At 50.7% G+C, this 14,303-nt stretch overlaps 1 protein-coding gene across 1 annotated transcript; it reads left to right on the top strand.

Moving 5' to 3' along the window:
- Positions 1-3,573: 3,573 nt before the first annotated feature.
- Positions 3,574-5,158, top strand: LOC123116747 (uncharacterized). Its single transcript, XM_044537665.1, has 3 exons — positions 3,574-3,865; positions 4,268-4,464; positions 4,861-5,158. The coding sequence occupies exons 1-3, from the start codon at positions 3,782-3,784 to the stop codon at positions 4,979-4,981; spliced, it is 402 nt and encodes a 133-aa protein (XP_044393600.1). The 5' UTR covers positions 3,574-3,781; the 3' UTR covers positions 4,982-5,158.
- Positions 5,159-14,303: the final 9,145 nt, after the last annotated feature.

Genomic DNA, 14,303 nt, shown 5'->3' with positions numbered 1-14,303 from the left:
GTTCTACCGTCGCAGGGCTTCGCCTAAGCACCGCTACAATATTATCGAGGAGGACTATGGTGGAGGGGGAGACCGCACACGGCTAAGAGATCAAGAGATCAATTGTTGTCTAGAGGTGCCCCCTGCCCCCGTATATAAAGGAGCAAGGGGGGAGGCGGCCGGCCTAGGAGGAGGGCACGCCAAGGGGGGAGTCCTACTCCCACCGGGAGTAGGATTCCTCCTTTCCTTGTTGGAGTGGAAGAAGGGAAAGGAGAAGGAGAAGGAAGGAAGGAAGGGGGCGCCCCCCTCCCTAGTCCAATTCGGACTAGTCCATGGGGAGGGGTGTGGCCACCCTTTGGGGCCTTTCTCTCCTTTCCCGTATGGCCCATTAAGGCCCAATATGAATTCTCGTAACTCTCCGGTACTTCGAAAAATACCCGAATCACTCGGAACCTTTCCGATGTCCGAATATAGTCGTCCAATATATCGATCTTTACGTCTCGACCATTTCGAGACTCCTCGTCATGTCCCCGATCTCATCCGGGACTCCAAACTCCTTCGGTACATCAAAACACATAAACTCATAATATACCCGTCATCGAACTTTAAGCGTGCGGACCCTACGGGTTCGAGAACTATGTAGACATGACCGAGACACATTTCCGGTCAATAACCAATAGCGGAACCTGGATGATCATATTGGCTCCCACATATTCTACGAAGATCTTTATCGCTCAAACCGCATAACAACATACGTTGTTCCCTTTGTCATCGGTATGTTACTTGCCCGAGATTCGATCGTCGGTATCTCAATACCTAGTTCAATCTCGTTACCGACAAGTCTCTTTACTCGTTATGTAATGCATCATCCCTCAACTAACTCATTAGCTACATTGCTTTCAAGGCTTACAGTGATGTGCATTACTGAGAGGGCCCGGAGATACCTCTCCGTCAATCGGAGTGGCAAATCCTAATCTCGAAATACGCCAACTCAACATGTACCTTCGGAGACACCTGTAGAGCTCCTTTATAATCACCCAGTTACGTTGTGACGTTTGGTAGCACACAAAGTGTTCCTCCGGTAAACGGCAGTTGCATAATCTCATAGTCATAGGAACATGTATAAGTCATGAAGAAAGCAATAGCAACATACTAAACGATCAAGTGCTAAGCTAACGGAATGGGTCAAGTCAATCACATCATTCTTCTGATGATGTGATCCCACTGATTAAATGATAACATATATCCATGGTTAGGAAACTCAACCATCTTTGATCAATGAGCTAGTCAAGTAGAGGCATACTAGTGACACTATGTTTGTCTATGTATTCACACATGTATTATGTTTCCGGTTAATACAATTCTAGCATGAATAATAAATATTTATCATGAAATAAGGAAATAAATAATAACTTTATTATTGCCTATAGTGCATATTTCCTTCAGTGGTAGTCTGGTAGAACACAAAGTTTGGCTCTGGAAGAACATAGCATCAAACACCCATGGCGCTGGGCAGGAACGGTGGTGTGTACGGGGAGTTGAAGAGGATCCACGTGGCACTGGCGCTGGCGCCGCCCATGTCCTCCACGGAGCTCCCCATCACCTTTTTCGACGCCGCTGGCTCTTCGTCGGCCCCGTCGGGCGCCTCTTCTTCTACTGTCACGCCCACCCATCCGGCGCGCTCCTGATCCTCACTGCCTCCCTGCCGCACACACTCAACCACTTCTTACCACTCCGGCACCATCACCCCCGTTGCTGCACCTACTCCAGTAGTAACGATGTCCTGTCCTTCATCCTCGTCCAATCTCAGGAGGATGACTTGGAGTGCCTAGTGACCGCCGGGTCCCGGGACCTAATTTTGATGCACCCTCTCTTGTAGGGGGTGTCCCAGCTCAGAAAGGACGGGGCTTTCATGCTCACTGCTGTGCAGTCCATCGTGTTTGGTGTTCCCTGGCCACGGCATTGCATCGGCATCTCTGGGCATGAAGCCACCTGAGATGACGCGTCCGCCAAGCTCTTCTTCCGGGCGTGAGCCGCCGCATGCCACCTCGGTGACCTTGTTGGTAACCTAGCCGTGTCACCAGCGTCGGTGCTTAACAACTCCTTGTCGCCGACCCGCTCGGCAAGACGCTAGCCAGGATGACCCGCCTTGAGTTTGGCCCTCTTCCACCATCAGCACGGCACATGGACATGCCCTCACCAGTGTCGCATTCGTCCTGCTAATGGGCGACCAGACCAACGGGATCAAGCCATCAAGGACGCGGTGCATATCATTGACTCTTCATTCATGGCGGCTCAACTCTCGCATCCATTCCTCCACCCTCTCCTCTCCAAGCTACTTGTGCTCCTCGTCGTCTCTCCTGATCACGGCCTCCACAAGGACCATCTTCCGCTCCTTCCACCGGAGCTCCAGCCCTTGGTGCGGCACGTCCGCGACCGTGGCCCACAGCGTACATACAGCCGGAGGTTTGGAGTAAGGAATTGTAGTCGGTGGAGGATTCCAAAACGTGAAGAATTCCACCTGCGATGACATGGTCCATGGGAAACATATGAAAAGAGAAGTGGGGGCCCAGCCGTGAAAGAAAAGAAAAACCCTTCCTCTTTTAAATCTCAGCCGTCAATCATTATGGTCAACATAAAATCAACGGATATAAAAAGATGACGTATGGAGAACTATGAAAGTCTCCTCCCTTAATATTAGGTAAAGATTAAGAAAATATAATAATAACCACGTTATTATTGCCTATAGGGCATATTTCCAACACCTGGGCACCCATTTGGGCTCCACGAAAGCACCCTTCCCCTCCGGCTAAAGCACTCTCTTTGCTACTCCGATGAGCGGCGCCGGACTCCCGACTATATGGTTAGCGGGCCGCCGGACATTGGGAAGACAAAGGGATCTGCCACGGCCGACCATGGACTAGTGTAGTGTATCCGTGTCATGGGAGTGGAGCTCCGCGCGACCGTACTTGCACATAGTTTTACCTTTTTAATTAAAATATATCCAAACTGTATCAATTTTTGTCCGGTTTGTATGAAATCTGTCATGTTTATATGAAATCCGGCCATGTTTGCATGAATTCATCCGGTTTGTTGAAAACAGTTTGAAATGTATGCGGTTAGCATTGGATGGTGGCCTCCCACATCCGTGTCCATGGACTGGTCCGCCCTTACATGTGGACGGATGCGGGAGGAAATTCACGGGTTGCTCGTTGAAGATGCCCTAATAGAGTTTAGAAATTTACGTTAAATCTTTTCGAGCACAACAGTAAAGATAAAGCCCTGTTCGTCGCTCACCACAGAGAAAAACTGGGTTGTGGGGAAAACTGTTAGGAATCGCCTCTCTATATTGTGTGTCTTTAGGGAAGGGAGGAAGCATATATGTATTTCTGCATTTTTCCCTAAAAGAAAGAAAACTCATAAAATTCTCACTGGAGCATGAAAAGCAAATGATTTTTTTTCTGAGACAGAGAAAAGAAAAGGAATTTTTTTTGAGACAAAGAAAAGGAATTGGACCGACGGTGGGTGAGTGGGTCTCATTCCCATAGATGGGCTGGGCCTGCTGGCGCGGACCCATTTACCCGGTAGATATACCGAGAGCACTGCCCGATCCATCAAAGCGTCTCCTTCTTCTCCTCCTCGGCGGCGGAAGGCGAACAGCGAGGAACCCTAACCCTAACAACCAGTAGATCCGATCTGCAAGGTAGGTTCCGACCCCTAACCGTAATCAGTAGTTCATATCCGGTTCCAACCCAGCCTGATTTCTCGAGTCTTCGGTGATTGATTCGTGCTTGTTTGCACGATGGCGGCTTCCCTTCGCGCGGCGGCGACGAGGATCCTCCGTCCGGCGGGCCAGGGGCTTCGCCGGCTCGTCCACACCCAGGAGGTATCTTGATCTCAGTTACATCTCCGGCTCGCTGTTTTCCTAGATCTGTGGCCTGATGTCTGATTCTTGCTCCGATTGGTGGAGGCCCTCCGTTCTACTCGGCGTAGCATTCTAGTATATTATATCATCATATGGATGAATCGCTATCCTTAAAACATGCATCTTTTTCATTTCCATCTAGATTTAGATTGCTGTTTTGCTGTGCTGCTTGACGTGCTGGTAAATTTGGCATCGTTATTTCATTTCCATTAGAAGAGACTGCCTAGCAGACTTTATATGAAATGAACACAGTAAACCCGAATTACCTTTTGCTTAAGATTAGATTGATATACGCTGCACTCAGACATCTCTTGTCTAAAATTACTTGGTCATCAATTCTCAATGCTGCTTCGTTGTTTTCAGCAATCTAGATCCACCCCTTCCTTGGAGGGAGGAGACCGTGCAGCGCAAATCCAGCAGAAGAAGGAGGAGCTGTATGATCTCATTGCCCGTGCTCAGTCCAAGAAGGTTGGTCTATTTTACACGGCTGCCCAGGGAGACAGACTTGTGCTCAGGATTCTCTCCACACAAATCAAGCCAAGACCAAATGACCCTCAATGGTACAATATCTATCAACCATATTTCCTCTGTTTTCCCTCTGCTACAGGAGTTGACCCTCGATGGTACAATATTGACCATATGTTTCCATATGTAGACAGCTATTTGCTCTGATTTTCCTCTGCTACAAGAGTTGACCCTTGATGGTACAATATCGACCATATGTAGACATAGATATTTGCCCTGTTTTTCCTCTGCTACATGAGTTACCCTTAATGGTACAATATCTAGCATATGTAGACATAGATATTTGCTCTGTTTTTCCTCTGCTACACGAGTTACCCTTGATGGTACAGTATCTAGCATATGTAGACATAGATATTTGCTCTGTTTTTTCCTCTGCTACATGATATATGTAGCATAGTTCTTACTGCCTCATCCCACCTACATACTTGCAGGCGCTGGATAACTACAGCCAAGAAGGTGACTATGTGTTCTTCGGCTGCAATTGTTCTTGGTATTGCTGCGTTCACTCTTCCTGACTTAGCTACTCGTCCTGAATACAAGCCAATGAAGTGAAAGATGAAAGGTATCTTGTTTGATGGAGAAGCAAGATGATGTATATCAGTTCTATTCCTGCACTATTATCTGTGACTCTTAAAATACATTACTATGATCTGTCACCTATGACTTGAGTATTATTATATCTGGATGATTTGTGATCGCATTGTAAGATAATTTGTGATGTTGCTGACATGGTATCTTGTCCTTTCTGCTTGAGTAATTTGTATGAAAATGAGCATCATGCATTGTGGTTGGCGAGAGCAGTGGCAGAGACCCCATTGGGTGCTGCTTAATACTATGTCAACTAGATTTCTTTCTTTAGTTGTAAGCCTGTCGCTCAAATGGTTAGTGCTAGATACATCTGTTTGACTTGTGCTATAAAAGTTTACAGAGGGAGTACTTGGTACCTCATACCAAACAGTGCTCTAATAACAAAGGAGAGCCACTCGCACAGACAAATTATTCTTGGATTGTATGAAAATGAGTCAATATCTATTTGGCGTGGTGATCCTTAACAATGGTTGAGGTGGACTTGGGGAACTTGTAGAGAGACTTTCTCGGGTCCCAGGAGGAAGAGTCCGTGTCAAGGTGGTGCCTGATAACACCAACTAAAATACTGGCAATATTTTGCCTGGCTCCATACTTTCCTCCCTGATGGGAGAAAAGTTTATATGTAAGAGAAGAAGTAGATTAAATCCCCTTTCGAGATTGTTTTCTCCATGTGTTCTTGTAAACCTGGGTCATCCTTGTTGGTGTTGAACAAAGCTGTTTGTTTCCTCTTCTATCGATGTATTGAGATCACAAGGCTTTCTCGTTTTCTCAAAAAAGATGGAAGAGAAAACACCTTGTCTGCTGTCAGAGCACAGCTGACACTGCATCAGCAAACTCAAACAAACTTGACCCCAAGTTTTCCCAGCAGACACGGATTATGATCAAGGTCCGTTTGTTCCTGACAGCTTGTTCAGTTTTTGGCGAAAACTCACATGGTCCTGTATTTTAAAGATAAGAGGCATTGCCCACCAGCAAATGGCTGCGCACATGGCCAAAGAACAAATTGAGCAAGAGGATCACTTTGAACATGATCAATCAATCGTCTCATATCTGCAACTACAAAACAAACACCTGGCTCCTCGATTGAACTATTCAATGAAAACTAACGCAATAATTCAGTAAACCAAAGTGCACACTGAATGAAGCTAGTCGTTTTACCCACACTCGAAGCAACAGTCATCAGCAGCCTGGTACCAAGTAGGCAGGATTTGAAAAGGTGGTCAAGAATTCGCTTAAACTAAACCAACAGCTGTGCATGCATGCATGCATCATTCATCTCAGATACCAAATACTCCCTCCGTTCCTAAATATAAGTCTTTATAGGGATTCCACTAGATGGACTACATACGGAGCAAAATGAATGAATCTATACTTAAAATGTATCTATATACATCTATATGTGGTTCATAGTGGAATTTCTACAAAGACTTATATTTAGGAACGGAGGGGGTACTACTAAATGGAAGGGAAATTAACCAGAGACATCATAACTAACCAGTAGTCCAGTACCAGTTCTAACATCCTCATAAGTCTCAAGACACTTGACATATTCTGGCCAACAAGGCAGAGAGCCCCACACATAGTACAAACAAGCAAAACATCGGCTTGTTTAGTGCTGAACTGAAAGCAACAAATTATCTCTTGACTCCGAGACGGTAGTAATGAAGCACTTAGTTGCGTTCATGAAAATGCTCCGGATACGCGGAACACAACCAAGCTCCCTGCCACTGTGGCCATCAGCAACCTACTATACCAATTAACAAGAGAAAAAAGATCACGAATGTCAGGCTCTATCGCACAAAGGATGCAACACCGGAGGAACCTACATTGTGCAAAAGAAGCGAAAAACAATGCCCTTCCTGTTCAACCCGCGACTCACGCAGAGGAACATGGAAGAGCAAAAGCCGAAGAAGACCGCTAATGCTTCTTGCTGCCACCTGCACACATACAGGAGTTCAGAGTTGTGTTTAGTTAGCATCAGCAGGGGGAAAATTCAGACGTGCTGTAGTGAGATGAACTCTCTGAGTTTGTCTTCAGGGAGGGACAGACCTAGTGATGCAGCGTTAAGGAAGGCCTCGTCTTCAGGGAACAGCTGCAGATTTTTCGACTTCAGCAGGTACTTGACAGCATCGTCCTGGAAGTCCACCAGGTTGCCGACCTTCACAAGTTCAGCAAGCAAAGGGATGCGGTCTGGCGTCTCAAACTTCGTCGCGAACTCGATCTTCTCTTTATAACCTGCTGCTGCACCAGCAGCATTGCCTCGCTGCACGTACAGCTTCGAGTTCTCCCTCTCCCACCTGATCATCCGGCTGGCCTCCACGTCCACAGCCTCTCCAGAGGACAGCCTCACGCGGTACCCCACCGTGATCGGCTTCGTTGTCTCCAGGACGCTCACATTCAGCAGGCGAGAGACCATGGTGTGCCGCTCTTTGGAAGCAATGTCAAGAGCCGGATCAGCAAGGAAAGCAAGGACTATCTGGAGCAGACCAACACTGATAACCTCACGCTGGTCAGCAACCGTTTTGCAACCGCCATCCTGGCCCAAGGCTACAAAAGAATCGCTCTTCTCGGCGGCTTTGGATACTGCCTGAACACCGATGCTGCCATACACGTTGTTGAGCCTTGCTCCAGAGACGGAAGGAGGGTACCAGATAAAATGGATTGTCGAGGAAGCTTGTCGAACAGACCCTTAAGCAGCAGATCTTCCCATCAGTACAAGCCGGGACCTTGACACAACCAGAGGTTAGCTTCTCCATGCTCTTGCTCCAGTTCCTTGCAATGAACTGCCAGAAAGCAGAGCAATTGGTTACGGAAATCTCACCGCCGGAGCTCTCCCATGCGCTCCAGAGCTTGCAATGGTCTTGGGCACCAGGGCCATGCCTCACGCTGAAAACTGACGAGAAGAAGTCCAGCAGCTTCCTGTCATCATAGTATCTGTCGAGGACATGCAGATGCTGGCTGAAGAGGTTGTTCTGATCATGAAGAACACAGCTCAGCGGGCTGACCCATTCTCCACTTCCCCTTTCATTTGGTATCCAAATCCAGTCAGTGCCCTCTTTGTTCTTCTTCTCAGGCTCCCAGCTGCACTCCTTGAGGTACAAGTAGATCCTGGAAATGGTAGCAGTTTCTTTGTGGCTCCTCAGATGCTGAGCAACAAGGCCATGCCCACATCTAACATCCACAGTTACTCCGATTGCCGCAAGTGCATCCTTGAACGAGGCGATCTCTGAACCATAGAAAGATTCATCGATGAAAGGGCCATCCGTTATGCAGATGGAAGACAGCTTGGGATCAAAGAGAATGCATCCATCAGGAGATTGGTATCGAAGTGTTGTCTTCAACCACTTGCAGCCAGTGATTTCCTTCATAAATTCCTTGGGAAATGTTGCTGTACAGCCCAGCCAGCTCTTGACAGACCCAAGAAGTGACAACACGGTAGCAGCAGATATGGCTGCAGGGTCTGCAGGAATGTTGAGACCATTGATGACAAACCTAGCACCATGGGCTTTCACTTCTGTTGTAACACCTAGTTCTTTCAGCTCAGCCTTGTAACCATGTATCTCTTTGCCTAAGCCACCATTAGAGTCACCATCATTGATGAAAGGTAATTTTGCAATGGGTGACAGAGACTGCCAACTTTCATCAAATAAGATTGCCTCCGAAGGTGACCTAAATCCCAGTGATGTGCACAGCCATTTCTGACTCCGCATGGAGTTGAAAAGATCAACAGGATTTGGGTTGTGTGTTCTCAGCTGCCGATAACATGCTAGCAGAGCCAGGACATTCGCCTTTGTAAGCGATGACTTCTCGACCATCTGCTTGAAAATGTTTGCTACAGCCTTCGATGCCTGGTCAAATGCTGTGATCAACCCTGTCTTCTTCAACTCTTCTTTGTACGGGCTTATCTTACTGCCATAAAATCCAGAATCAACTACAGGAACTCCGTCGAACACCTTTACCAGGCACTCCCATTCTGGATCTAGAAGAAAAGATTCACTAGGAGCACGGAATCCCACATTGGTCTTCAACCATTTCAAATCTCTGAGCTTCCTCAAGAAATCATCACATGGGCTAGCATACCGGATGCACTTGAGGATTAGTGCAGTAGCATCAGAAGTGATAGATGAAGAACTGAACTTGAAATTATCAATTATAAGCTTGTAAGTCTTTTCACTGTTTTCAAACCCAACTTGAACACCAAGCAACTTCAGCTCTTGTTTGTAGTCAAGGATGGAGTCGCCATAGAATCCAACATCAAGGAATGGCTGGGTACTGATACGAGATGCAACTTCCCAGTCTGAATCATATATGATACAACAAGGAGACCTGTAACCTAGAGTACTCTTCATCCATTGTCCATCTTTCACGCTGTTGACTAGTTCACTTGGTGACAGAACCTTCTGTTGAAGAAACCGAAGCAGCCGAAGCAGCTCATATACATGCTGCCTGGTCAACATATTGCTTGCAGCCATCGACATGAGCCGTCTGCCGATGTAAGCTGATGCCTCCCCAAATTCAAATCTTACCCCGATCACCTGGAGTTCCTCCTTGTATGCATTCATTTTATATGAGAAAAGTCTACTTTCCATCCCTCAACACTTCAGAAAGTCTAGATTGTATCCCTCAACTCATAAACCAGTCAACTTGCACCACTAATTCTTAAAACCGGACAAGTTTAGTCCCTTGTCTTGGCTGAACCGGTATCGCTGCTGACTCAGCGCGGTGTTGACCGGTCTTCATCCACGTGGCGGTATTTCTCTCCCCTTTCTTCTTCCTTCTCACATTAGATTACTGAGGCATTTCATCAAACAAGTGGCATGCATTGCCGCATGCCGTCCATGGCCGAGCAGCGAGCAGTGGCATCTTCTCCTGCCGGTGCTCCCGTGCCTCACATCACAACCTCCCACAAGTGCGTCTTCGACGGCTTCCCCAACGGCGCACGCCCCAGCCTCGTTGTCCGCCCACGCACCCACGTACCCGAGGAGGAGCGCCATGCCGAGCGCACACAGCATGGAGGGTCTCGTGCAGCTGCGGACAAGCCGTGGAGAACGTCGGTGCCATCAGAGGTACTGTAGGAGTTAAAAGAAGAGCACCTCGGCAGCGGTACAGTGCGTGGTGTGGTTAAAGATGAAGACGGCGCGCACCGTGCGGCCGGCGACACGGTGCCCAGAGCTCCTCGTCGTACTCGTACACCCACCGGCCAGAGGAGATGTCGCACTCGTCCACACCCCGAGCTCAACCATCGACGCCTCGGTGGCGACGCCGGTCTCCTGGTCATCGTACCAATGCGGTGGGTGGCAGGAATCGGAGTTACAGTCGGCGGTTCAGCGGCTTCGCTGCTACTGCCCTTGGTCGTGACCGTGACAGGCTGACAGCGGTACGGCGAACAACACGAGCATCACCAGCACGAACGAACTGAAGCTTCGGCTTCAGAGGCTCACGTTGACAGACTGACAGTAACTGTGTCCCACGCTGGCCTCGTCGGCTTCTTGGCCACCCGCTGCTGGCAGGCCTCCTCGGTGTCGCCGGTGGCGCTCCGGCACTTGCGCGGCGGGCACCCCATGCTGCTACAGAGACGAGCTGCCGAGGAGGTGTTGCTGCTACAGCATGACGCCCTCCGGCCGGCACAACAACAGTGACACGTCGCGTGACGAAGCCTCTCGAGCGCTGGCACAGCCCGTCGGCATGCCACCACAGTGCCTCCGTAGCCGGCGCACACTAATTGATCGATGAAATGCTCACTAGAGACAGAATGGAAAGGAAGAAGACATGGAATGAATAAGATAGAGAAATAATGCCACATGGGCAAAACCACGCTGAGTCAGCATGAAAACCGCTTTGGCTGGTTCGAAGAATAAAATTTGTCCGGTTTGAAAAGTTTAAGGTGCAAGTTGTCTGGTTTGAAAATTGAGGGATGAAATCCGCACTGTGTGATTAATTGAGGGACTAAAAATAGACTTTTCTCATTTTGTATTGATAGAACTGTTGATCGATCATTGGTATATCAACACAGGAAGACCCATTTTGCAAGAGATTGCCCCACTCAGAACTGGACATAAATGATTCAGCCGGGGGCTTGTATCCGACTGATTGTTAGACTGTATATGTATACGTAGGCTTGTTTATACATAGACTTGTGTATATGTCTTGTACTTGTACCCTTTGGTACTTATATATAATGAGATAGCGGCACCCCCAAGAGTGTCGAGCAGTTGCCCCAAATATCCTGCTTTAACATGGTATCAGACTAGGGTTTCCTGTCTTCCGCTGCACCCCTCGCGCCGCCGATCGTCGCCGCCGCCTCGCCCGATGGCCTCCGCCCACTCCGCCGCCGCCTCGGCTTCCTCCGCTGCTGGCGCGCCGGTCGCCCCTTCGTCGCCCTTCCTCGCGTCCCCCCCGCTCGCCACGGCCTGGTGGCAGCCGACGCTGCCCGCCGAAGGCCATCTGCAGGGCGGGCAGGAGCAGGGCGGGCCGGGCCATCCGCAGCCGCCGGTCGCTGCTGGTGGCGCCACTCCCTCGACCCTCGCCTTCGCGCCGCCGCCTCCTCGCGGCCCTGCGCAGCCCGTCTACGGGGTGGCTCCCCCCAAACCCTACGGAGCCCCTCCCCCCTACTATGGCGCGAACCAGCCCTACGCTCCGTGGTACGGCGCCCCTGCACCAACCTACGGCGCCGCGCCACCGATGCCTTCCACTTGGCCGACGCCCCCGTCATCACAGATGGCATCGTCGCCCTATGGAGCGGTCTACGGTGCCGCGCCCGCCGTGTCCTCGGGGACCCCGCCTGGTCCGGACGATGCCCCTGCCGGTCCTGGCTACGAGGCGTCCTTGGCCCTTGCTCCCCATGCTGATGTGCAGAACATGGGTCTCCATGCGGGTTATGCTCCGGCGCCATCGCCGTTCTACTTCTCGCATCTCCTTTCGGTGAAGCTTACACCGGACAACTACCTGTCCTGGCGGGCGCAGGTGCTACCCCTCCTACGGAGTCGCTACTTGGAGGGCTATGTTGATGGCTCCATCCCGTGCCCGCCGCCGTATCACCCGGCTCATCATGTGTGGGCGGCTCAAGACCAGGCGATACTTTCGGCCATTCAGTCCTCGCTCACTCCGAGCGTGTCGTCACTTGTCATCTTCGCTGCGACATCTCAGGAGGCCTGGTCTGCACTTCACAGCAGTTTTGCCTCTCAGTCTCAGGCGCGTGCTCACTCTATCCGCACTGAGTTGGGGGAGACCAAGCTTGGTGGCCTCACTATCACGGAGTACTTCAACAAGATGTCAGGTCTTGCCGATACGCTGGCCTCCATTTGCCAGCCCCTTGGAGACGAGGACTTCACCACTCATGTGCTCAATGGCCTCGATGATGACTATGACAATCTTATTGAGAGCGTCCATGGTCGCGAGGCGCCTCTCCCGCCGCGGGAACTGTATGCGCGGCTCCTTGGTCGCGAACAGCGCATCAAAGCGCGTCGATCTACTCCGAGTTTTGCCTCTGCTAACGCCGCGACCCGTGGCAAATCGCAGAAGCCGTCGCTCCCTGCCAAGCCGGCGGCTCCATCTCAGCCCTCGCGGGGCACCGCGCCGTCCATCACAGGCGGATCACGGCCGGTGGCTTGCTGCCCCAGTTGTGGTGCTCAGCAGGCATGCCAACTATGTGGGATTGAGCGCCACATAGCTTCTCGCTGTCATCGCCGCTACAAGCAAGATTTCCTTGGCCTAGGCAACAATGGCAAGGGGAATGAAAAACAGGCGGCCGTTGCAGTAGTGGGTCATGAGTACGGGCGTACTCCATCCTACTCGATTGATCCTACGTGGTACATGGACACGGGATCTACCAACCACCTCACCAACGACATGAGCAAGCTTTCAGTCCAGGAGCCATATCGCGGTCATGATCAGGTGCACACCGCCATGTTGGGGAACGTAGTAATTTCAAAAAATTTCCTACGCACACGCAAGATCATGGTGATGCATAGCAACGAGAGGGGAGAGTGTTGTCTACGTACCCTCGTAGACCGAAGCGGAAGCGTTGACACAACGTAGAGGAAGCAGTCGTACGTCCTCCTGGTCCAACCGATCCAAGCACCGTTACTCCGGCACCTCCGAGTTCTTGACACACGTACATCTCGATGACGCACCCCGATCTCCGATCCAGCAGAGGTGCGGGGAGGAGTTCCGTCAGCACGACGGCATGGTGATGATCTTGATGTTCTCCTGTCGCAGGGCTTCGCCTAAGCACCGCTACAATATGACCGAGGTGTAATATCGTGGAGGGGGGCACCGCACACGGCTAAGGAACGATCTCAATGATCAACTTGTGTGTCTAGGGTGCCCCCTACCCCCGTATATAAAGGAGGGAGGGAGGAGGAGGCCGGCCCAAGGGGTGGCGCGCCCTAGGGGGGCAAACCTACTCCAAGTAGGTTTGGCCCCCCCCCTTTCCTATTCGGAGTAGGAGAAGGAAGGAAGAGGGGGGAGGAGAGAAGGAAAGGGGGGGCCGGCCCCCCTCCCAATTCGGATTGGGCTTGGGGGGGCGCGCCCCCTCCCTTGCTCCTTCTCCCTCCCTTCCACTAAGGCCCAATAAGGCCCATATACTTACCGGGGGGTTCCGGTAACCTCCCGGAGCTACGGTATATTCCCAAACTCTCCCGGAACCTTTCCGGTGTCCAAATTGTTGGGGAACGTAGTAATTTCAAAAAATTTCCTACGCACACGCAAGATCATGGTGATGACATTGCAACGAGGGGAGAGTGTTGTCTACGTACCCTCGTAGACCGAAGCGGAAGCGTTGACACAGCATAGTGGAAGTAGTCGTACGTGTTCCCGGTTCAACCGATCCAGGCACCGTTACTCCGGCACCTCCGAGTTCTTGACACGCGTACAGCTCGATGACGCACCCTCGATCTCCGATCCAGCAGAGGCGCCGAGGGGGAGTTCCGTCAGCACGACGGCGTGGTGACGATCTTGATGTTCTCCTATCGCAGGGCTTCGCCTAAGCACCGCTACAATATGACCGAGGTGTAATATCGTGGAGGGGGGCACCGCACACGGCTAAGGAACGATCTCAATGATCAACTTGTGTGTTCTAGGGTGCCCCCCTACCCCCGTATATAAAGGAGGGAGGGAGGAGGAGGCCGGCCCAAGGGGGGCGCGCCATAGAGGAGGGGGAAACCTACTCCAAGTAGGTTTCCCCCCCTTTTCCTTATCTTATTTGGAGGGGGAAGGAAAGAGTACTAGTATTAGGAATAAGTACTAGTAGTAGTAATAGGAAGAGGGGGGAAGGAGAAAGGAAAGG

Source organism: Triticum aestivum, chromosome 5B, assembly GCF_018294505.1.
Source record: "Triticum aestivum cultivar Chinese Spring chromosome 5B, IWGSC CS RefSeq v2.1, whole genome shotgun sequence".
Classification (NCBI taxonomy): Eukaryota; Viridiplantae; Streptophyta; class Magnoliopsida; order Poales; family Poaceae; genus Triticum; species Triticum aestivum.
The sequence above is the reverse complement of the archived record's forward strand: the minus strand, read 5'-3'. Positions and strand labels throughout refer to the sequence as shown.